The 26274-nt window shown below is 44.8% G+C and overlaps 1 protein-coding gene across 11 annotated transcripts in view; it reads left to right on the top strand.

Moving 5' to 3' along the window:
• Positions 1–26274, top strand: part of usp18 (ubiquitin specific peptidase 18) — a 69771-nt gene that overhangs the window by 8338 nt on the left and 35159 nt on the right. For 2 of the 11 annotated variants that reach the window (XM_048549020.2, XM_048549022.2), the window contains 6 exons: positions 3325–3385; positions 13310–13458; positions 17319–17415; positions 19332–19474; positions 23153–23232; positions 25855–25998. In XM_048549020.2, coding sequence (XP_048404977.1) covers positions 13395–13458; positions 17319–17415; positions 19332–19474; positions 23153–23232; positions 25855–25998 — 528 coding nt within the window. In that variant the 5' untranslated portion in view covers positions 3325–3385; positions 13310–13394. Of the gene's footprint in view, positions 1–3324; positions 3386–12346; positions 12370–13231; positions 13459–17318; positions 17416–19331; positions 19475–23152; positions 23233–25854; positions 25999–26274 lie in introns of those variants that run through there. The other 9 variants (XM_048549023.2, XM_048549024.2, XM_059652256.1 and 6 more) reach the window with 7 other exon arrangements.

Consider the following 26274-nt stretch of genomic DNA (forward strand, 5'->3'; position numbering starts at 1 on the left):
TAGGGTAAAAGTTTGGCACAACATCATGGGCTGAAGGGCCTGTACTGTGTTGCACTGTTCTTTGTTCTATACTCCAAGTGCGCCTCACCAATGACTTATACAACTAAAATGTAATGTCCCGACTGCTATACTCAATGCCTCAACCAATGAAGGCCAGCATGCTAAATGCCTTCTTCATCACCCTGTTCACCTGTGACGCTGCTTTCAATGAACTTTATACTTGTATTCCTAGTTCCCTCTGCTCCATAACACTCCTCGGGATGTTAGATTTACTGTACAAGTTCTACTTTGGTTTGACTTCCCAAAGTGCAACACTTCACACTTCTCTGTTTTGAATTGCGTATGCCAATCCTCAGCCCACTTCATCATCAGATCACGATCCCTCTGTAACTTCTGATAACCTTCTTTGTTATCAACGATAACTCCTAATTTTGTATCATCCACAAACTTACTAATCATGCCTTGTACATTCGCATCCAGATCATTTATGTAAATAACAAATAACAAAGGTCCCAGCCCCAACCCCTGTGGTGCACCACCAGTCACAGGCCTCCAGTCCAAGAAACAACCTTCAACTATCACCCTCTGCTTCCTGTCATTGAGCCAATTTTGAATCCAATTAGCTAGTTCTCTCTGGATCCCATGCGACCTAACGTCTATGACTGACCTGCCATGAGGAACCTTGTCAAAGGCCTTACTAAAGTCCATGTTGACAACATCCACTGCCCCACCTTCATCCATCTTCTTGGTTATCTCTTCAAAAAGTTCTAAAAGATTTGTCAGACATGACGTCCCACACACAAATCCGTGCTGACTATCCCTAATTGGACCTTTACTATCCACGTGTTGGTTGATCCTGGTCCTCAGTATCCTGTCTAGTAGTTTGCCTACCCCTGATCTCAGGCTTGCTGGCCTATAGTTTCCTGGCTTGACTTTGCTACCTTTCTTAAACTATGGAACAACATCAGTCACCCTGCAGTCTTCTGGCTAAAGATGAAGCGTAAGTCACTGCAAGGGCCTCTGCAATTTCTTCCCTAGCCTCCTACAACATCAGAGGATAGATTTGATCAGGCGCAGGGACTTATCCACCCTAATACTCCTAAAGGCTGCAAACACCTCCTCTCTGTTAATATGTATGCGCTCCAAAACATCTCCACTGGTTTCCCTTATTTCTTTAGCATCCATGATTCGCTCCTCAGTAAACACTGAAGAGAAATATTCATTAAAAATCTCCCTGATCTCCTCTGGCACTATGCATAGACAGTCATGCTGATCTTTAAGGGGACCTAATCTCTCCCTAGCCACCCTTTTACTCTTAATATAGCTGTAGAGTTATGGACACTGGACCCAAAGTACACTTCAGCCACTTGCCCGACCTTGTTTCCTAAGAGGAGGTCCAGTGTTGCACCCGCCCGAGTAGGGCCCTCTGCATGTTGATTTATTTGACAAATTCCACCCTGTCTGCGCCTTTTACACTCTGGATGGCTCAGTCAATCCAGGGGAAATTAAAATCTCCAACCAATACTACTCTATTATTCCTGCTAGTATCTGCAATCTCTGTACACATCTGCTCCTCTAATGCTCGATGGCTATTTGGGGGTCTATAATACAGTCCCAACAGAGCGATGACACCTTAAAAATATCCTCTCTAAACATTGTTGTTATGTCCTCCCTCGTCAAAAGGGCATCTCCCCTTCCTCGCTTACTTGTATTTCTATCATGCCTGTTGCTTCTGTGTCCAGGGACACTGAACTGCCAGTCCTGCCCTTCTGTCAGCTATGTTTCTGTTATGACTGGAGCTGGAACTGGATGCACTCAGGATCATCTGGGATGCAGAGAACATCATTGATAAGAGCTACAGTGAAGTGGTCACTTTCATATCCCAGCCCCAGAACCAATTGATGCTCTGAACTCATCTGCCTTACCAGTCAGGCCTCATATGTTGAAATAAATGCATTTTAAACCAGAAGTCTTTTCCCTCCATTTACTGTGCCTTTGGCTATCCTGAATCATAAAGTTGCTCTTGCTGGCTGAAGGATTTTCTCCTGACTTCTTGATGGCCCCTGTCTCATTCGGTGATTCGGTGTCCCAGACACCTGCCATACAAGTCTAAATCCCCCCCCCCCGGGTAACAGTAGCAACTCTTCCCATGAGGATATTGGACCCCTTCCAATTCAAATGCAACCCATACCTCTTGTACAGGTCACCTCTACTACTTCACAAGAGACCCCAATGATCCAAGAATTGAGAACTCTGCCTCCTCCACCAGCTCCTCAGCCATGCATTCATCTGGCCTATCTTTCTATTTCGAGTGCATGGCACTGGCAGTAAATTGGACATCACTATCCTTAAGGCCCTGCTTTTTAATTTCTTACCTAACTCCCTACACTCATCTCACAGGACCCCATCCCTTTGTCTCCGCATGTCATTTGTACCAATGTGTACAATGACCTCTGGCTGTTCACTCTCCCCCTTCAGAATGTTATGTAACTGCTCAGAGACATCCTTGACCCTAGCACCCTGGAGACAATATACCATCCTGGTGTCTCTTCTGCAACCACAGAATCTCCTGTCTGTCCCCTTCATAACTGAGTCTCCTACCAGCATCGTTCTGTCTGACTGTACCCTTTTCCACTGAGCCTTAGAGCTGGTCACAGTGCCACTGCTATGACTGTGTTGCTGCTAGCCCCTGAAAGGTCATGCTCCCCCGCCAACAGTATCCAGAGTGGTATCCTGGTTGAGGGAAATGGTCACAGGCGAACCCTGCACGATCTGCCTTCCAACCTTACTTCGTCTGGTGGTCACCCAGCTACCTGCACCTTCGGAGTGACCACTTCACTATAGCTCTTATCAGTGATGTTCTCTGCACCCCAGATGATCCTGGAATGCATCCAGCTCTAGGTTGAGTTCCCTAACATGGTAGGCCATGAATTACAGACAGGTGTACTTCTCACAGGTGTACCCACCAAGGACACTAACAGGGGTTCCCCTGCACATCCGTCAAATTGGCCTACCTTCCAGTCGCCAGGGGTTCCCCTGCAAATCCGTCAAATTGGCCTACCTTCCAGTCGCCAAATACTGCAACTCCCCCTCCCACTCCCTGGGCCATGATCCTATTTTTTTTTCTATTCATTTTGTGGGATGTGGGCATTGCTGGCTGGCCAGCATTTCTTGCCCATCCCTAGTTGCCCTTGAGAAGGTGGTGGTGAGCTGCCTTCTTGAACTGAAATCGATTGGTGGAGCAGGCTCAAGGGGCCAAACAGCCTGCTCTTGTTCCTATTTTTTATGGTTTTCTTACGATCTTTATCTCTTGTTTGAATGCAGCGACAACGGGGAAATACCAAGGAGTGAAAGTAAGGAGTCTACAGGCAGCACCAGACTGCTGGTATGTTCAGTATTTCTCTCTGTTCTGGCGAAGAGCTGAGCTAAACTTCAGTGACAGTGATTTGATACCTGGGGATTGTTTTATCAAAGGAATTGCTTTGATGCCCTAACTCAATGTCTGCTCACATTGTGCGTGAGACTGGGAATTACTGGACAGGGATTAGGAATCACTGTCTTTAGATTAGAAATTACTACAATGGGATTAGTAATTATTGGACTGGCATTGGTAATTACTGGACTAGGATTAGGAATTACTGGATTGAGACTTGGAATCATGGAACTAAGATTAGGAATCACTAGACTGGGTTCAGGAATCACTGGACTGGGATTAGGAATCACTGGACTGGGATTAGGAATTACTGGATTGAAGTTGGGAATCACTGGATTAGCATCAGGAACTGGACTAACGAGCAGATTTTTGCCTGTAGCTTCCAGTTACTGTGATTTGTGTGTTTTATGCTGCCTTTGCAACCTGATTCCTATGGAGATGAACTGCCTCACAGTCCCCGTCCCCAGTTTATCTCAGTGACCCCCAGCCATGTCTCAGAGCCCCTTGACTTGTGTCTTTCTTTGTGGAACGTCTGGGAGAGCTGATAGTCTTATGGTTTGTTTGTGTTGGATCAGTGGCCGCCCATAAATTCTGTGTTCTATGTGCATCTCTTTCACTTCACCGGATGATGGGGCTAGACTCCGAAAGCTTGTGGTTTCAAATGAACCTGTTGGGCCATAACCTGGTATTGTGTGACTTCTGACTTTGTGTGACTAGATTATAGAAGTAGGAGTAGGCCATTCAGCCACTTGAGCCTGTTCAACCATTCAATGAGATCTTGGCTATTTTGTGGCCTAACTCCGTTTACCTGCCTTTGGCCCATATGCCTTAATACCTTTGTTTAACAAAAATTTATCTATCCCGGATTTAAAATTGACCATTGACTTTGTGTTCACTGCCACTTGTGGAAGAGAGTTCCAAACATCCACCACCTTTTGTGTACTGTGCTTCCTAATGTCTCCACTGAACAGTCTGGCCTTAGTTCTCAGACTATTCCCCCTTGTTGTACAATCCCCATCCAGTGGAAATAGTTTATCTACCCTGTCTTTTTCTGTTAATATCTTGAAGACTTTGACCAATCACCCCTTCACCTTCTAAATTCTAGAGAAAATGGGCCTAATGGAAATCATGTTCTTCCAGCAGTGCAGTAGCCGGATTTGTACCCAGTGTGTTGAAACTGTAGATGTTAGAAATCTGAAACATGAAACAGAAATTGTTGGAGTAATTCAGCAGGTCTGGCAACATCTGTGGAGAGTGAGATAGTCAACACTTCACATCCAGTCACTCTTCTTCAGAATGAGTTTATAATTGTATGTGATCATCTATATAAGCTACAATGCTGCCTAAATTAGTGACATCAGCAAATTTGAATTTTAGAATTCCTATGCCATTATCCAAACTATTAATAAATAATCTAGTGAATTCCAGATTCCCATTACGCTCTAGGAGAAAATGTTTTTCTTCACATCTTCTCTAAACCTTCTGCCCCTTACTTTAAATTTTTGCCCCCGTTCATTGATCCTTCCATCAAAGGAAAAGACTTTCTTTCTCCCCCTTCTATTTATGCCCCACATTATTTTTTCCATCTCAGTCATGGCTCCTTTCAATCTCCTCTGCTGTATGGAACACAACCCAATCTGTCTTCAGAACTGAAACTGTTCAGCTCAGGCAACATTCTGGTAAATCTCCTTTGCCTCCTATCCAGTGCTACTGCATCCTTCCTATAATATGGATTCCAGAACTGCACACAATACTCCAGCTGCGGCTTGTGAAGGTGGTAGGGTAAAAAAAAAACTCATAACATTTAAGAAGTATTTAGATGAGCACTTGCGATGCCAAGGCTTACAAAGTCAAATGGTGGAAAATGGGTTTCGAATTGTTCGGTGTTGTAATTGACTAGCATACACTTGATGGGCTGAAGGGCATTTTTCTGTGCAGTAGACCTGCATGATTTAATGACCCCATCCACTGTTTAAACAAATAAAAAGGTGAATGCAAATAACTGAGGCCCTAACACAGACCCTTATAGGGCGGGACTGGTCACATTCTGCCAATTTGAGTGCCTACCCATTATCTCTACTTTAAGTCATCCATCACTCAACCAATTTCGCAGCCTTGTCAGTAATTTGTCCTCAATGCTATGTGCTTTGACTGAGCTTCCTGGTTGGGGAACTGAACCATACATTCTTGCCAGTTAGTTAAGGCATAGGGCACAGCTGCTAGCCATAAACAAGACTAGGAACTTTAGGAGAGCTGCTAACCTGACTGACATTATCTCAGATAATAAAGTGTGAAGCTGGATGAACACAGTAGGCCAAGCAGCATCTCAGGAGCACAAAAGCTTACGTTTCGGGCCTAGGTACTGCTGACAAAGCAACAGGCTGCTAAGACCTGCACTCATCAGGACAGATTCACAAGAATACCTCATTTTAAAGAGAATAACAATTTATACTGCATGAGAATCAGGGCTGCAGGTTGGATGGAAAGATGTTCAAGGTTTTAACAGATGAACACACAAGGGAACAGGATAGTGTGCATGTTATATATTTTATATATCACAGCACAGGCTGTATACAACGTAGACATTATTGCAAAAGTTAATGATTTGAAGAAGTTATTTCACCCATGATGTCTCTCATAAAGTGTGGGTAGTGTCAAGGAAATGTATTCTAGCTTTCGCCGAGGGAGCAATGTATCTGTACCTACTGTCTGAGATCCTTGTCATTATACCTGACCAAATGTAGTTTCACTTACTGCTCTCATAGGATGAAACTTGTTGTTGTCTCAGGATAGTGCTTCTTCTCCAGATCTTCTCCAGATATTGTATGGTGGTGTACATTCCATCACTAATCACTAAACAGGCCTGAACCAAAGCAAAGGCAAAGGGGGATAGGTGGCAATAAACGACTTGAAAATGTCCTTACCCAGTACTACATATTGTAGAGGTGGCAAATACCTCAAGGTGGTAGGCAGTGGTTATCTGGAAAAATACCTCAGATATTTCTGCTTACAGCATGTACAGTGTCAATATTACTGCACATAATGTGTACAGATTACATTTTTAAAAATTCATTCATGGGATGTGGGCATTGCTGACTAGGTGTGTATTTAATGCCCGTGCCAATTTGCCCAGAGGGAAGTTAAGCATCAACCATTGTGAGTCTGAAGTCACATGTAGGCCAGATCGGTTAAGGATGGCAGTTTCCTCCCCAAAAGGATATGGATGCTTTGGACAGGGTGCAGGGGAGGCTCACCAGGATGTTGTCTGGTATGGAGGGCACTAGCTATGAAGAGAGGTTGAGTACATTAGGATTATTTACATTAGAAAGATGGAGGTTGAGCGGGGACCTGATTGAGGTCTACAAAATCATGAGGTATACACAGAGTGGATAGAACGAAGCTTTTTCCCAGAGTGGAGGACTCAATTACTAGGGGTCACGATTTCAAGGTGAGAGGGGGGAAGTTTAAGGGAGGTATGTGTGGAAAGTTCTTTACGCAGAGGGTGGTGGGTGCCTGGAGCGCGTTGCCAGTGGAGGTGTTAGAGGCAGGCACGATAGCGTCATTTAAGATTTATCTAGACAGATACATGAATGGGCAGGGAGCAGAGGGGTACAGATCCTTGGAAAATAGGCGAGGCTGACGTTTTGGGCCTAGACCCTTCTTCAGAAAGGGTCAAGGCCCGAAACGTCAGCCTTCCTGCTCCTCTGATGCTGCTTGGCGTGCTGTGTTCATCCAGCTCTACACCTTGTTATCTCAGATTGTCCAGCATCTGCAGTTCCGACTATCTTGGAAAATAGGCAACAGGTTTAGACAGAGGACCTGGATCAGCGCAGGCTTGGAGGGCCAAAGGGCCTGTTCCCGTGCTGTAATTTTCATTGTTCTTTGTAAAAGACATTAGTGAATCAGATGGGTTTTTCAGACAATCTGTAATGGCTTTGTGGTCTTCATTAGACTCTTAATTCCAGATTTTTATTGAATTCAAATTCTACCATCTGTCCTCGCTGAGTTCCACTCAGGTTCCCAGCATATTACCTCAATACCTGGATTAACAGTCCAGCAATAGTAGCAGTAGACAATTGCCTCCCTGCTCACAGCGCATTGAAGGTATCTGTTACTGCATATGCTTTGTTACAGGGTATATAGCACTGCATAGTGCATGTAAAATACCAATATCACCGCCCACAATGTGTACTGGTTAGATATCACTCCACACATTGTGCACAGATTAAATATCACCGCTTACAGGGTAAGAGGATATGTACAGGAGGCAAACAGTGCTGATGGAGGGCTGTTTTTGTGATTGGAAGTCATGGATTGGTGCTGGGACCTATGTTGTTTTCTTTGTACAAACAAGGAAAGGATTTACACAATGAATGTTAGGTCCCTAAGGAGTACCAAGGAACAGAGGGACCTGGATGTACAAGTCCATAGCTCCCTGAAGGCGCATAGTCAGGATGTAGAATATTGAAGCAAAGAAGTCTTGTTACGTCTTTATAAAACATTTATTAGGTCACAAAAGAAATACTCACCACCATTGTTTTGGAAGGAGGTGACTGTATTGGAGAGGGTACAGAGGAGGTTCACTGGGATGTAGCCTGGGATGAAAAGCTCCAGTTGTGAGGAGACACTGGATAGGCTGTGATAATGGGAACTGCAGATGCTGGAGAATCCAAGATAATAAAATGTGAGGCTGGATGAACACAGCAGGCCCAGCAGCATCTCAGGAGCACAAAAGCTGACGTTTTGGGCCTAGACCCTTCATCAGAGAAGGGGATGGGGTGAGGGTTCTCGAATAAATAGGGAGAGAGGGGGAGGCGGACTGAAGATGGAGAGAAAAGAAGATAGGTGGAGAGGAGAGTATAGGTGGGGAGGTAGGGAGGGGATAGGTCAGTCCAGGGAAGACACACAGGTCAAGGAGGTGGGATGAGGTTAGTAGGGAGGAGATGGAGGTGCGGCTTGGGGTGGGAGGAAGGGATGGGTGAGAGGAAGAACAGGTTAGGGAGGCAGAGACAGGTTGGACTGGATTTGGGATGCAGTGGGTGGAGGGGAAGAGCTGGGCTGGTTGTGTGGTGCAGTGGGGGGAGGGGACGAACTGGGCTGGTTTTGGGATGCGGTGGAGGAAGGGAAGATTTTGAAGCTGGTGAAGTCCACATTGATACCATTGGGCTGCAGGGTTCCCAAGCGGAATATGAGTTGCTGTTCCTGCAACCTTCGGGTGGCATCATTGTGGCACTGCAGGAGGCCCATGATGGACATGTCATCTAAAGAATGGGAGGGGGAGTGGAAATGGTTTGCGACTGGGAGGTGCAGTTGTTTATTGCGAACCGAGTGGAGGTGTTCTGCAAAGCGGTCCCCAAGCCTCCACTTGGTTTCCCCAATATAGAGGAAGCCTGGGCCATCACCAGCACATCCCTCACCTTCCTGGACCTCTCAGTCTCCATCTCAGGCAACCAGCTTGTAACTGATGTCCATTTCAAGCTCACCGACTCCCACAGCTATCTAGAATACACCTCCTCCCACCCACCCTCCTGCAAAAATACCATCCCCTATTCCCAATTCCTCCGCCGCATCTGCTCCCACGATGAGGTATTCCACTCCCGCACATCCCAGATGTCCAAGTTCTTCAAGGACCGCAACTTTCCCCCCACAGTGGTCGAGAACGCCCTTGACCGCGTCTCCCGCATTTCCCGTAACACATCCCTCACACCTCGCCCCCGCCACAACTGCCCAAAGAGGATCCCCCTCGTTCTCACACACCACCCCACCAACCTCCGGATACAACGCATCATCCTCCAACACTTCCGCCATCTACAATCCGACCCCACCACCCAAGACATTTCTCCATCCCCACCCCTGTCTGCTTTCCGGAGAGACCACTCTCTCCGTGACTCCCTTGTTTGCTCCACACTGCCCTCTAACCCCACCACACCCGGCACCTTCCCCTGCAACCGCAGGAAATGCTACACTTGCCCCCACACCTCCTCCCTCACCCCTATCCCAGGCCCCAAGATGACTTTCCACATTAAGCAGCGGTTCACTTGCACATCTGCCAATGTGGTATACTGCATCCACTGTACCCGGTGTGGCCTCCTCTACATTGGGGAAACCAAGTGGAGGCTTGGGGACCGCTTTGCAGAACACCTCCGCTCGGTTCGCAATAAACAACTGCACCTCCCAGTCGCAAACCATTTCCACTCCCCCTCCCATTCTTTAGATGACATGTCCATCATGGGCCTCCTGCAGTGCCACAATGATGCCACCCGTAGGTTGCAGGAACAGCAACTCATATTCCACTTGGGAACCCTGCAGCCCAATGGTATCAATGTGGACTTCACCAGCTTCAAAATCTTCCCTTCCCCCACCGCATCCCAAAACCAGCCCAGTTCGTCCCCGCCCCCCACTGCACCACACAACCAGCCCAGCTCTTCCCCTCCACCCACTGCATCCCAAATCCAGTCCAACCTGTTTCTGCCTCCCTAACCGGTTCTTCCTCTCACCCATCCCTTCCTCCCACCCCAAGCCGCACCTCCATCTCCTACCTACTAACCTCATCCCACCTCCTTGACCTGTGTGTCTTCCCTGGACTGACCTATCCCCTCCCTACCTCCCCACCTATACTCTCCTCTCCACCTATCTTCTTTTCTCTCCATCTTCAGTCCGCCTCCCCCTCTCTCCCTATTTATTCCAGAACCCTCACCCCATCCCCCTCTCTGATGAAGGGTCTAGGTCCGAAACGTCAGCTTTTGTGCTCCTGAGATGGTGCTGGGCCTGCTGTGTTCATCCAGCCTCACATTTTATTATACTGGATAGGCTGTGTTTGTTTTCCTTGGGCTAGAGGAGACTGAAGGGGATTTGATTGAGATATACAAAATTATGAGAGGCATAGATAGGATAGTTTGTGAGAATCCTTTCCCCATGACAGAGGTGACTAGAGGGCATAGTTTAAATTGAGGAGTAAGTGGTTTTGAGGAGATCTGAGGAAAACCTTTTTCACCTGGAGGATGGTAGAAATATGGAATGGTCTATCTGAAAGGCTGGTGGAGGCAGGTACTGTCACAACATTTAGGAAGCATCTGGACAAGCACATAAAGTGCCAGGGCGTAGTAGGCTATGGACCAAATACCAGTAAATATGTAGCTTGGTGTTTGCCAGTTGGCATAGACCTGGTGGACTGAGAGGCCTGTTTCTTTAGAAATGTGTGACCCTATATTACTGCTCATGCTTTCAACAAGCTACATGTCATTGCACAGGGTGTGTACAACATCAGCGTTACCATGCACACTATGTACAGGTTAAGTAACACCACACACAATGCACAGAGTATATACCACTGCCTATAATGCACACAAGGTACATATCACAACACAGAATCTCCATGGGATCATTGCACACACTGCGTACAGGGCCAATATCGGTTTATGTAATGTAGATATCCTTTTGTACAGTATATACAGGGTGCACAATGTACACAGGATATCTATCACTACACACAGTGAGTGCAAAGTATAAACCAATGTGTACAGTGACCACAGGGCAAATACACCTCATAATTTAAAGTAGATATCACTTTGTACAATGCTTTCAGGATACATATCACTGCACAAATTATATATAAAGTAGTTATCACTGGCCACAAGTTGTGCATCAGTAAGTTACTCTGAACAATGAGTACAAAGATGACATTGATATACATGGTGTGAACAAGGTAATTATCTACCTTATGTACCGTGCAGTGATGACTACCATGTCTAGACGAAATGGACATTAGGTGACTGCTTGTGGACTCATAGAATCATAAAATACCTAGTGTGGAAGCAGGCTATTGGGTCCACACCGATCCTCCGAAGAGTATCCCACCCCAACCCACCCCCTATCCTATCCCTGTAACCCTGCATTTCCCATAGCTAACCCACCCAGCTAGGATACTACGGGGCAATTCACCCTAACCTGCACATCTTTTGGACTGTGGGAGTAAACCGGAGCACCCAAAGTCAAACAGTACAGAAGAAGGCCCTTCCCGTACTAGATTCATTGTCTGGTGTATGCTGTGCCTTTTTATGCCGTGCACAGTGATATATGTACCTTGTACACAATATGAGCAGTGTACCTTGCATATACCTTGTGCAGTGATTTTCATCTGTTATTACTGACCTCACAGTGTGGACAAAGTGGCTTTCACTATAGACTAGGTGGAACATTATTTATTTGAACCCATTTGGTTTTAGCACTGATGACAGATGTCTAGATGGTGGTGGCTCTTCATTGATAGCATGGGCAGGTTCAGGTGCAGCTTCTATCTGGCTGTTATCAGACCGTTGAGTCGACTCTAGCCTCAAATAACGTAACCTGCAATGTAACCCGTATGTCTCTAAGTCTTTTTGATCTGTACGTCCTTTGCTTGCTGTGATCTTCCTGTACCACTCGTAAACAAAGCTTTTCACTGTATTTTGGTACAGTGACAATAAAATCAATCAATCAAGCAGTGCAGGATAGATATCACTGCATACGGGGTATACAGGGTGGATATGACTGCACAGTAGGTGTGCAGGGTGGATATCACTGCACACAGTGTGTATGGGAAAGATATCATTGTACTTGGTGTATACATCATCAGTGAGCCTCCGACGAAGCACTGGTGTTATGTCCTGCTTTCTATTTTATCTGGTTAGGTAGAATAGAAAGCGGGACATAACACCAGAGCTTTGTCGGAGGCTCACTGATGATGTTACCTAGAATGGTGACAAAACGTCTGAAAACGAACCTTCCAGCTCAGCGAGCAAACTCACATCCAGAGCCTCAACCTGAGCTACAAATCTTCTCAAAACTCGCTTGGTGTATACACTATAGAGTCTCTGTTCCTACTTTTCATTGCACCTTTAAAGGAGAGATTTGCTTCCTGAAGGAATTTTTGGTCAGGTGCTAATGGAGTCAAACAGGTAAGGTTCAGGTCTTTGGATATTTATGTTAAATTCTGGCTGCCTTCAGTAACTTTTATTTTTAAAGTAGGCAATGTAAAACGTCCAAGGGACTTGCTAAGAGTGTCAAACCCCAAAACTTCGTGGTTTTGCACAAACAATTAATTTTACTGGACAGTGTTTCTAAACCAAAAATCTACAATCTACGCACACCTTACTTTTAACACCCAGAATGAAAATATAGTAAGTATGTAGAATAAACTGTGATTGAACACCATACAGCACACATCAAACAGCAAGAAAGTGATCAAGGTTGATCCTATCGCACTGATTGCTCAATAATTTCAGATTTGATGACCTACAATGTCACTATTATCTGGGGGGAGCTGTCTTCATCACTTTCTGCTCTTTGATGTGTTCCATAGGCTGTTCACTTGCAATATCATTCATTCATTGGCAGTCTCTTGCAGATGAGGATGACTCTTCCACTCTCAGAGTGAGTCCGTAGGTGGCTGTACAGTTTAATGCAGCTACTGCAGGCTCGGTTACACTTAGGGCAGAAGATGGTTACTGGAACAGGTTGGTGAGGCATTGCTGTGGCAGCACGCTCCTTTAATAGTTTTGGTTGACACCTGCTTCTTACTGACGGCAAGTCTTGAGGTGCTCGACCCCTTCTGGATGCTCCTTGTCCACTTTGGCCTACTGTTTTGAAGCTGGGAGTAGAGCATCTGCTTGGGGAATCTCAGAATACTTGGGCTGTCACGCACATTCTCACCAACTTCTAGTCTTACTGCCTGTCACCCTTCTTGGTCAGTAACCCTTAAACTGTTCTGAATGAGTTCTTCCAAAACTTGCAACTACCCCCTCTCCTATTTCTGTGCAGAATTACATTGAGCATCCAACTGTCTTGAACTGACGGTGCACTGTGTGTTACATTATCACCGAATTCTGGCATTTGCAGCTCGAAGGATACTTCTGGGAAGAAGGCTTCATCACAGCAATCCGTGACAAACTCTCCTGATTAGCCAACAGCTAGACGCCTGGACATGGAGGAAGGTCTGAGGCAGCTGCAATCTCAATGGCCCTACACCAGTGGCAGGTTCCACAATGGTAATTTACTGTGTGTTACTACTCGATGGATGTTTTCTTTCACGCAAATCCTATCCTAGGTCTGGGATGTATCTTTGGGTATCTCCTGGCTGTCCACTGGATACCTCTTGATTCTCTCCTAACCCTGGGATCAGACCCTCTCTCTGACTCTGGAATCCATCGCTCCCTCATTCCTGAGATTGATTGCTCGCTGACTCTGGGATCAGACCCACTCTCTGACTCCGGAATCCATCTTTCCCTTGCTCTGGGATCGATTGTTGCTTGACTCTGGGATCTACCTCTCCCTGACTCTGGGGTTGGTTCTTTAGTCAAACAGCAGAACCAGGCTCTTTGGCCCATCATGTCTGTCCTGACAACATAAACCAAGCTACACATTTACCTGCCCTTGTTCGTAGCCTACTATGCCATAATATTTTAAATAATTGTCCAAATGCTTCTTAAATATTGTGAGAGTACCTGCCTTCACCACCCTCTTAGGCATAGGGTTCCATATTTCTATCACCCTCTGGGTGAAAACATTTTTCCTCAGATACCCTGTAAGCCTCTTACACCTCACCTTAAACTTATACCCTCTGGTCTTAGATATGTCTACCATGGGGAAGAGATTTTGTATATCTCAATCAGATTCGGCTCTCAGCCTCCTTTGCTCCAAGAAAAACAAACCCAGCCTATCCAGTTTCTGGTCAAGGCCCCGAAACGTCAGCTTTCCTGCTCCTAAGATGATGCTTGGCCTGCTGTATTCATCCAGCTCCACATCTTGCTATCTCCTCACAACTGGGACTTTTCAGCCCAGATGACATCCTGGTGAATCTCCTCTGCACCCTCTCCAGTGAAATCATATCCTTCTGACAATGCGATGACTAGAACTGCACGCACCATTCCATCTGTGCCGTAATCAATGTTTTTTGAAGTTGTAGCAAGACTTCCATGCTCCTATATTCTGGACCCCAGCTAATGAAGGGTAGCATGCCTTCTTCATTGTCTTATCTATCTGTGTTGACACCTTTGGAGATCACTTATGTATCAAGGCCCCTTTGTTCCTTACTTCTCCTAGGGACTGGCCATTCATTGAATACAACCTTTCCTTATTAGACCTCCCAAAACGCATAACCTTGCACTTATTGGGATCAAATTCTATCTGCCATCACTCTGTCTGTAGTCTGAGATAATTCTCCTCACTGTCAACAACAAACTTACTGATCATACCTTCTACATTCACATGCAGGCCGTTAATGTACATGACAAATAGCAAGGGATGTCAACACCAATCCCAGTGGTGCACCGCTGGTCTCAGCCTTCCAATCACAAAAACGATCCACCACCATCAGCATTTGCCTCTTATTTGGAAGCCAATTTTGAATCCAGTTTGTCAACTTCCCTTGGATCCCATGGGCTCTTATTTTCTGGACCAACCTTCTGTGTGGGACCTTGTCTAAAGGCCTTACTGAAGTCCATGCAGACCACATCAACTGCACTACCCTCATCAATGTATATAGTCATCTTTTCAAAAAACTCAATTAAACTAGTCAGGCAGTTCTTCCTTTAACAAATCTGTGCTGTCTATCCCTGATCAATCCCTGTCTTCACAAGTATTGATTAATTCTGCCCCTAAGAAATTTTTCCCATAATTTCCCTACCACTTATGTCAGACTAACTGGTCTGTAATTATCTGGTCTGTCCTTGCTGCGCTTCTTGAACAAAAAGGCGATATTAGCTCCAGGCCCACATTCTCCAGTCGTCGGCGCTTTACCTGTGGTCAGTGAGGCATTTAATACGTCCACCTGGGCCCCACCAATATCCTCTCTCGCCTCCCACAGCGGCCTGAGATATATCTCATCAGGCCCTGCGAATTTATTTACCTTTATGCCTACTCAAACCTTTAATACCTCCTCATTAATCTTAATGTGATGCAGAACCTCACCATCCCAACTGATATTCCCAGATACAATGTCTTTCACTTCTGTGAATACAGATGAGAAGTACCTCATCCACATCCTCTGTCTCCCCGCACAGTGTGCCCCTTTGGTCTCTAATGAGTCCCAGTCTTTCTCTAATAATCCTCTTACTCTTAACATACTTACAAAATGCCTTGGGTTTTCCTTGATCCCATCAGCCAAAGATATTTTGTGGCCCTTTTTTGCCCTCTTAATTTCCTTTTTGAGCAATGTCTTGCACTCCATACTTTTGAAGGACCTCCCCTGTTTTTAATGTGCTGTACCCAATGTACAATGCTTTCCTTTTCTTTATCAAAGTCTCAATATCCCTGACATTCAGGCTTCCTGAACTTTCTGCCCTTGCCCCTCACTCTTAGAGGGACAAGCTGTCCCTGAACTCTCATTGTACTACTTTTAAATGACTCCCACTTCCCAAATGTGGACTTACCTACAAGTAGCTGCTCTCAGTCTATGTTTGTCAGATCCTGTCAGCGATATTGAAATTGGCCCTTCCCCAATTTAAATACTCAATTTCTGCGCTATCCTTATCACTTTCGATAAAGACTTTAAAACTTACGGAATTGTGGTCAACTCTCCCCAGAATGCTCACCAACTCAAACTTTAACCTCTTGAATGGCATCATTCCCTCAGATTAGGTCTAGCACTGCCCCATCTCTGGAAGGACTAACTGTGGACTGGCATAAAAAGCTCTCCTGATACACTTTAAAAATTCCATCCCGTTTAATCCTTTTTCATTAAAATAATCCCAGTTGAATTACCAAAGTTGAAATCCCCTATTACCGTAACAGTCATACATCTGTGATTATGCCTATATATCTGTCCCCCATCTCCATTTGACTGTTGAGAGGCCTACAGTATAATCCAAGCAAAGTGATCACCCTATTTTTGCTAAGCCCTACCCAGATGGCTTCATTTGAAGAGCCTTCAAAAACATCTTCCTTCATTATTGTAGTGATGGTCTCCTTTATCAATAATGTAACGTCCCACTACTCTTACATCCTCCCATCGTGCCTGAAACTTCTATACTGTGGAATATTGAGCTGCTAGTCCTGTCCTTCCTTCAATCATCTCTCAGTAATTGCAATAGCATAATTCACATGTGCTGATCAATGCTGTAAGTTCATTTTGCATTAAAATAGATAAGTTTAGCTCTCTGGTAATCCCATGTACCTCCCCTGGCCCCTGTGCCTACAAGCCTGTCCAACTCCCTAACCATGGGATTGGCCCTGTCTGTGACTCTGGAATCTGTCTCTTCCTGACTCTGGGATCAGTCTGTCCCTGATTACGGGATTGTTCCTGTCACTCCCTGTCCCTGCAATACTGCTGTTAAGCATGTGTGTGTTTGATGCTGGTAGATTTCAAGATGGGATTAGTTGTTAGAAACCACTTACAAGTTTGTCCCAGTTTTCATTCAGAGTCAACATTTACTGCAGTGAATGCACTATGATAATTATCTCAGAAACTGTTGTTTCAGGGGATTGTTAAGCATGATACCTGTCAGTGGAGTGTATGTGAAGCTGTGTGCATCCGTTACGTCACCTTAAAATGATTTGCCTCTCAGTAAGCCCTCTTCCACTTTTGGTAAGTTCTTTGCCATTTTCCTGGCTCTCCCAGTGAACCCCACCCCCCACAATCTCTTTCTGTCTATCTCTCTCTCTCTCTCTCTCTCTCTCTTTTCCTGTTTCTCCCCATTTCCCTCTTGGTTCCTCTTCATTCTCCTAGGTGGGTGATTGTAAGACAGAATGAGCTGAGTTGTCTGTGTGTTTGCTGTATTCAAGGGAAGACGCTGAGAGATGGACAGAGGGCCCTTTTTTGTGTGTGCGCGCGTGTGTGTGTGTGTGTGTGTGTGTGTGTGTGTGTGTGTGTGTGTGTGTGTGCTGGCTAATTGTGAGTATTTTCCTCCAGGTTTAGTGGGACTGTATAATGATGGCCTGACCTGCTGTGTCAATGCACTGCTGCAGACCTTCTACCTAACGCCCGAATTCACATCCACACTACAGCAGTAAGTATTACCCTTACATTCTCGCAACAGGCAGCAGCAGTGGCATTGAAACATTCACTTCTGGTCATACCCAGCTCACACACTCAGTTTATACTTGTCCTGGAGTGTTTGATAGGCACAGTGTCGAGGGGGCTTTACTTCCTGTTTCAAAGAGTAGAGGGAGGTCCATTTTCAGGTGAAAAGAGTAGAGAATTCTCTTTGGTTAATCTACAGTCTGTTACGATGTGGAGGTGCTGATGTTGAACCGGGCTGGACAAGGTCAGAAAAGTCACATGACACCAGGTTACAGTCCATCAGGTTTATTTGTAATCACAAGCTTTCGGAGCACAGCTTTGTGAGGTGAAACAGAAGCACACAGAACACAGAATTTATAGGCAGAGAGATCAATGGGCAGAGAGATCAAAAGACCCTACAAATGGTGTGAGTGGAATGTTGACAGGTTGAATAATAGTTCTGGATAGACTATCGAAGGCATCAGACAGTGTGAGTAAAGGGTCAACAGCTGAATAACGAATGAAGGGATTACCTATAACCTGAATAAATGAGGTAGAAAAATAATTTGAAAAAAATTAAAAGTAAGGTGGTGTGCGGCGTTACAGAGCATGAGCACATTGGAATCCCATGTGATGGAATTTGAATCCAATAAAACAGGGCTGAAAGGCCTGTTTCCACACTAGGGATTCTGTGATCTGGAATTAAGAACCTAATGATGACTGTGAATCCATTGTCCATTGTCGAGAAAACCCCATATGGTTCACTAATGTCCTTTAGGGAAGGAAACTGCCATCCTTACGTGGTCTAGCCTACATGTGACTCCAGACCCACAGCAATGTGGTTGACTCTGAACTGCCCTCTGGGCAATTAGGGATCAGCAATAAATGTTGCCCAGTCACCCTCATCCCATGAATGAATTAAAGAAAATGAAACCTCCTTCCAACGTGACTCCAGACCCACATCAATGTGGCCGACTCTTAAGCTAAAACAAAGAGGTGCGGGTGTTGAATTTCTAAAATGAAAGCAGAAATTGACTGAGGGTTGTCCAGAATAACACAGGGTTTCAAGGGAGGAATGGTGAGGACAGTTTAACCCAAGTTAGCTAGTATTTCTTCAAGAATCAACAGTGAAGGGGTTACAAGTCTGAGAGGTGATCTCAGGATCTTGTGGGTGTGGTTATAGAGTTCAGTTTCAGGCTGGCCAGTGTGGATCAGGTCAGTGCTGAGAGTACAGGGTTTGAAATAATAGATCATAGAATCTCTACAGCATGGAACCAGGCCATTTGGCTCATTGAGTCCACACCGGCCCTCTGAAGAGCATCCCACCCAGACCCAGACCCCTACTCTTTCGCTGCATTTCCCATCCTAGACACTATGAACAATGTAGCATGGCCAATCCACTTAATCTACACGTCTTTGGACTGTGGGAGGAAACCAGGGTACCCAGGGGAAACACACGCAGACACAGAGAAAATGTGCAAACTCCTCACAGACATCACCCAAAAGCTGGAATCGAACCCAGGTCCATGGCACTGTGAAGCAGCTGTGCTAACCACTGAGCCACCGTGCCATGTTTGATGCTGGCTCAACCTGTTGTGGCTGGATGTCCAGCTGGTGTGGGTCAGAACTGCACATAATTCCAACAGTAGTTCCTGACAATGCAGAGTTCCAGGATTTTGACCCTGTGACAGGAAAGATTTGGCAATATATTTTCGAGTCAGGATGGAGTGTGGCTCAGCAGCTCAGCATACCATCCACTTTTTCAATTATCGCCTAAAGGCAGTGACATCTGGGGCAATAGTTTGATGTGGAAAGTTGGCCTGATGGGAGAATGAACTCCTGAATATACAGCTATCCTGTCAGTTTCATCCTGCTGTGTTTGCACATCCAGACTGGAATGTTTTCTCTCCTGGTTTGTTGCAGGTGGGATCAGATGCAAAACGAGTTTGATGGTAGGAATATCCCTTACTGCTTGTGTCGATTGTTTGACCAGATGCGGACCTCGAAGACTGGTAAAGTGAGCGCGGAGAGTTTTCTTCACTGTCTTAGGTTGAACCATGTGAAAGGTAGGTCACTACTGATCTCACATAACAAGCAGTGGTTGTTATGGAGCCTTGCTCTCCTCCTGGAACTAGTTGTTACGGAACAATTCAGGCTGTGTAACTGAAACACAGACTCACGAAGGAGATTTAGCTAATTAACGGAGGGACTTGCATTTCTGTAGCATTTCAGGATGCTCCAGTGAGCTTTACAGTCATTGATGTACCTATTTGAGTTGTAATTTTAAAGAAAGGAATGTAGCAATCAGTTTTCATAGAGTAGGGTCCAGTCTGACCAAGCCCAGAGAATGTTTTCAAGTGATATCGGTTAATGGATAAATATTGAGCAAGACAGCAGGGAAAACTGCTTGAATATTGCCATTGACTCTTTTATATTCATCTGAGAGGGTTTGACATTCATTCAAATCCAGCCCCTTGGACACTTCTGCCCTCGAATGACCAGCTAGATTAATGGTTCAAGAACTGGCACATCTTCTTCTTCTACGCCTGTTCTCTCTCTCATCTCTTTCCTTATCTATGTGTCTCTGTCTGTCTCTATGTCTCTGTTTGTCTCTCTCTACCATTTTCTGTCTCTCTCTCTCAACTTTCTGTTTTCCTGTGTCTCCGTTTTTTTTAATCCTTGTTTCTGTCTGTCCTTCTCTATGTCTCCCTTTTGCTCGCTATGTATCTTGCTTTCTCTCTGTCTCTCTCAATCTCTCTTTCTGAACGTCTCTCACTCTATATCTCTTGTTTCCCTCTGTCTTTCTGTGTGTGTGTGTGTTTCTATATAGTTCTCTCCACTCCCCCCTCTATTGCTCTCTCACTTCCTCTCTCTCCCTGTCTCTGACTGTCTCTCTCTCTCTCTCTCTCCTTCAGTCTCTCTCTATCATCATCTCTCTTTCTGTCTATCTCTATCTCTCTCTCTGAATGTGTCTCTCAGTCTATTTGTGTCTCTCTGTGTCTTCTGTCTTGCACATTCTCTCTCTATCTCTGCGCATCTCTCCCCATTCAACTTTGTCTCTGTCTCACTCTCTACATCTCTATCTTAGATATTTATCTGTCTCTTTCTTTAGATAGACAAATTCTACTGCTTAGCTACCCTTTATACATGCATGTAAACACACACATACATGTATACACTCATGTGAACACGCACGCTCAAAGCATCACATCAGATGTGATTTTGATCACTGGAACAGAACTGTGTTGGATATGGCATAATTTGACTTCCTGGTGGTGGGTGAATCTTTTCATCTTATCCTTAGAATGTGGACAAAATTGGTGAGGTTGTGTTTGCTGCCCTTCTGTCATCCTTCTGAGGATGCTGGAGAGCAGACAATCTAGCACTGGAGTTCCATGTAGACAGGACTGGAGATCAATAGTGGATTTCTCTTCTTAGAATTCTACAGTGCAGAAGAGGCCCTTTGGCCCATTGAGTCTGTACCGCCAAAGCCACTCTATTCTACATGAATTACCCTTTCCAGCATTAGGCTCATAACCTTGAATGTAATGATACTTCAAGTGTTCGTCCAAGTACTTTTTTAAAGATTGTGAGGTTTCTTGCCTTAACCACCTTCCCAGGCAGCACCATTCCAGATTTCCACCACCGTCTGGCTAAACCGCCTGCCTTTCACTTTAAAATTAGGCACCCTATTATTGACCCTTTCACGAATGGGAACAGCTACTTTCTATTCACTCTGTCTGAGCCCCTCATAACCTTACACACCTCTATCAGGTCCCCCTTAACCTTCCCTGGAAAACAACCCAAGCTTATCCAGTTTCGCTTCATTACCAAACTACTCCATCTCAAGCACACCAGTGCAATCACGTCCTTCCTATTGTGTGGTGATCAGAACTGCACATAGCACTCCAGCTGTGGTCTAACCAAAGCTCTGTACAGCTCCAATGTTATCTCCCTGCTTTTATAATCTTTACCGCTACTGATAAAGGCAAGTAGCCCGTATGCTTTCTTAACTACCGGATTAACCTACCCTACCATCTTCAGAGATCTGTGGACAAATGCCCCAAGATCCATCTGTTCATCTGAGTTTCCTATTGTCCTGCCATTTATTGAGTACTCCCTTATCTTGTGCCTGCTTCCAAAGTGCCTCACGTTTATCAGGATTAAATTCCACATCACAGATCTGACCTATCCATTTATAACCTCCACTAACCTAACACCTTCTTTGTCACCAGTAACCGTCTGGCCAACATTCATGTCATACACAAACTCACTTAATTCCCCCACATTCTCATCTACATCATTTATGAATATCACAAACAAGGCAGGTCCCAGCGTTGACCCCTGTGGTACACCACCACATTACCGGGCTCCAGTCTCAAACACACATAAACAGCATTCTACCACTATCTGCCGTCGCCTGTCATTAAACCAGTTTTGGATCCAGTTACCCTGGATCATACAAGCTTTTACCCTCTTTATCAATTTTCCATGTGGGGTCTTGTCAAAAGAGATTGAGGGGGGACCTGATTGAGGTCTACAAAATCATGAGGGGTATAGACAGGGTGGAAAGCAAAAAGCTTTTTCCCAGAGTGGGGGACTCAATTACAAGGGGTCATGAGTTCAAAGTGAGAGGAGGAAAGTTTAAGGGAGAGATGCGTGGAAAGTTCTTTACACGGATGGTGGTGGGTGCCTGGAACGCGTTGCCAGTGGAGGTGGTAGACGCAGACACGTTAGCGTCTTTTAAGATATATTTGGATAGGTACATGGATGGGTGGGGAGCAAATGGACACAGACCGTTAGAAAATAGATGACAGGTTAGACAGAGGATCTTGATTGGCGCAGGCTTGGAGGGACGAAGGGCCTGTTCCTGTGCTGTAGGTTTCTTTGTTTCTTTGTTTCTTACTGAAATCTATATAAATTACATCAACTGCACTACCCTCACTTATACTTCTGATCATCACATTGATAAATGTTGGTCATGACCTCTCTCTGACAAAGTCATGCTAATAATCCTGATAAAACCTTGCATGTCTAAATGAAGATTAATTTTCTCCTTCAGAATTTTTTCCAATACTTTCCCTACCACTGATGTTAGACTCACCGGTCTGAAGTTCCCTGGTCTATCTCTACCACCCTTCTTGTAAAGTGGAACAACATTAGTTGTCCTCCAGTCTTCTGGCACCTTTCTGTGGCCAGAAAAGAGGGTCAGTGTGGAGTTGATGGGCTGAATGGCTTGTTTCCACACTATAGGGATTCTATGATTGCTTCACTCCCAATGTCAGTCTGCTCAAGAACATTACAGAACCATTCCAATTTTCCTAACAAACTGATGTATTCATTGTTCTGATACTGATACCAAATTCCCAAATTTATGGCATCTGCAGTTCTTTCATTTTTTATGAGAGTGTTGGTTTTGCCAGCCTATTTCTGTGACAGAAAGAGAGGAAGTAAGGTCAGGCATAAATTTACTGAGCTGGTGTAGGGAATAGCTCCCTGAGTCAGCTATAGGATTGAATTAAAAAGTTGGGAGGTTATGCTAAATGTATGACAAATCTTGGCAAGACCACATTTGCAGTATTAGCTGAGTAAGGACTCTGTTTCTGAGTCTAACTCCGTATAATACTAAATCTGGTGAAATCAGACATGAGCAACTCTTGGTGTCTGGATTAAATCCTGTGGAAGGTGTGCTGTTTGGTTCAGATCAAATCTTGTGAGTGACCCGACATATTTCTGTTTTTAAGCGTACGCACAGAATGATGCAGCGGAATTGTTTCTCACCATCTTTAACCTCTTACTGGATCAGTTACAAACTCCACATATTGTAAGTGTAGCAATTATTATCACCTTTTGAATTCAATCTTTGTTACAATTGAACAGTCCATTTCCTCAAAACATCAAGAGCTACTTTCAGTGCCTGTATTTTCCAAATCTCCCTCTACAGTGATGCTATTCCACACCTCTGGAGCAGATGGGAGTTGAACCTGGGCCTTCTGGTCCAGAGGAAGGGACACTAGGCACTACCATAGGACCATAAAAGTCCTCTCCATTTGTAATCAATGTATTCGGACATGTTATGATCCGCAGCAGATGGGAGTTGAATGCAGGTCATCTGGCTCAAAGGTAGGGACACTACCACTGAGCCAAGCAAGCCCTCCCCATGTCTCTGAAAACATAGAATGTTAGGAAATAATGGGACACAGCACAGTGCAGAAAATTCCCAAGAGTGTAGTAATAGTTATTCTCCACAAAGCGAGCTTCCAATTACAGTCATTCCCCACAGAGGGAGCTTCCGATTATAGTCATTTCCCACTGAGGGATTCTCCGATTACGGTCTTTCCACGCTGAGGGAGCCTCAGATTACAGTCATTCCCCACAGAGGGAGCCTCCGATTACCCTCATTCCCCACTGAGGGTACCTCAGATTACAGTCATTCCCCAAAGAGTGAGCCTCCGATTCCAGTCATTCCCCACTGAGGGATCCTCTGATTACAGTCATTCCCCACCGAGGGAGCCTCAGATTACCCTCATTCCCCACTGAGGGAGCCTCAGATTACAGTCATTCCCCAAAGAGGGAGCCTCAGAATACAATCATTTCCCCACAGAAGGAGCCTCCGATTACAGTCATTCTACATTTCACATTCTGCAAAAATGTATTCTGTACAAGCTTACTCTATTGTTGGTCACTGTTAAAGTTTTAACCTATTTATGTTTGCTGCACATTATTTGTCTGATGTTTACTGTGTTCATTGTTATTCTGTTCCTGTCATGTTTTTGCTGTGTTTATGCTTCATGTTGTGATCCTTGTTTTTCTCCTCAGTGTTACTCTGTCTTTTAATCTTTTCAATGGTACTTGTCGAGGACTACAATTCCCAGCATTCCCTGGAAGATCTACTATATGCATGATGTGGGACTGACTATGTGCTCATCCTGGAGTTCTGCTTTCAACTTGAGTCAGTGGTTGACAGGGGGTAGTGCTAAAACCAAAAGCCCAAGACCTGTGCTGATTGGAAAGGACTCCTGCTCCTAGTTCTTATATTCTTATGATATACTGCATGCAAAACTGCTAGTCAGCACCTGGGAAAGTGATCCCATTATGAAACAGCAGACTGGCACATATGATAGGTGCAGCTTGTTGCTGAGATTAAAATTCAGGAAAAACTCTGGCAGTTGGTTACTGCAGTAAGGAGGGATGATATCTTGGAATGGTAATCGAGTGAGGCTTTGTAGGTAGAGTTTAGAAATAAAAACGGAGGCGGTCACACCACTAGGAGTGCATTACAGACCCCCAAACTGCCAGCAGGCAATAGGGAAGCAAACGTGTAGATAATTCATTGAAGTGTGTAGAGACAATAATAAGGTAATTACATTAGGGGATTTCAACTATCCCAACATTAATTGGGATAATCATAGTTTAGAGGTTTTAGAGGGGCCAAAGTTTTTGAGAGCCTTTTATATCAACATGTAGATGGTCTTATCAGGGACAGTGTAGTGCCAGACCTAACTCTGGGGAATGAAGCCACACAAGTGTTCAAGGCAGCAGTAGGGGACCATTTCAGTGGCAGTGACCACAACACCGCATGTTTACTTTTGTAATGAAAAAGGAAAAAGATAGTCTGCAAATAAGGGTTTTGGATTGAGGAATGGCAGATTTTACCCAAAAAAGGCAGGGTACAGCCAAAGTAAACTTTGAAGTTGAGGGTAAATCCGCAGCAGAACAGTGGAAGTTATTCACAAATGTATGGGAGGAGTACAAGTACAACATGTTCCCTTCAGAGTGAAATATAGGAGCAACAAGCCCAGAGAACCCTGAATGTCATGGAATATTTGGCACCAGATAACAAAGGAAAAGAGACATATATAATAGGTACAAGGTAAACAATACAACAGCAGTATAGAAAATGTAGGAGGGAGAAGAAAGCAAAAGATTAGGTAGATTAAAAGATTAGGCAAGATTAGGTGGAGTCCCAAGATATTCTACATATATATCAAGGGGAAGAGAATAACCAGGGAAAGAGTAGGGCCCATTAGGGACCGAGGACCAATCTGTGTTGGAGCTGAAGGACATTGTGTGAGTGTTGCATGAGGGCTTCACATCTGCCTTTACTCAGGAGAAGGAGGACATAGGTACAGAATTTTAGAAGATAATGACAGTGAGGAGGTTTATGTAAGGAGTGAGAAAGGAATGGAAGTTTTGGTGGATTTAAAAGTTGGTGAATGTTGAAGATGGTGGATATGGTGCCAATCGAGCGAGCTGCTTTGTCCTAGATAGCGTCAAGCTTCTTGAGTATTGTTGGGACTGCAGTATTCTATCACTCCTGATATGTGTACCGTGAATGTTGTTACTCCTGGCATGTGTGCCCTTCGTATTATTGCCTTCTGATCAAGAACATTTGGTCTATTTTTTGAAGTAAGATCAATTTTTCTTCGTATTGCCTCTTGGCCAGGTTGAGGAGATGAAGAGACTATTTGAGATTAAAGTGGAGCAGTTTGTGAAATGTCAGTGTGATGAAGTCACTGTAAGAGACAACAAGTTTTGGAGCCTCCCTGTACCAGTGAAAGAGACCCAGGATGGTGAAGATTTTACGCTGGTAGGTAGAACTCATCCTTCTGTGACTGATACAGCAAAGAGATCCAGGTTGAACAGTGGTTAATGTTATTCCATCTGGACAACGCAGTGGAGTTATCATTTGAAGTAAACCTTGGGGGATGATACTCACCAAAGGTCAATTGAAAGAGGCAATTATCATGTAGAAATATTGTGAGACTACAGTGCCCAGGATCAGTGAGAAATAACCCAGAGACTGCAGTCAGTTCGACAGGCTGCCCCAGAGCAATGGAAAATAACAGACAACGTTTGACAGTTT

Source organism: Stegostoma tigrinum, chromosome 18 (assembly GCF_030684315.1).
Source record: "Stegostoma tigrinum isolate sSteTig4 chromosome 18, sSteTig4.hap1, whole genome shotgun sequence".
NCBI lineage: Eukaryota > Metazoa > Chordata > Chondrichthyes > Orectolobiformes > Stegostomatidae > Stegostoma > Stegostoma tigrinum.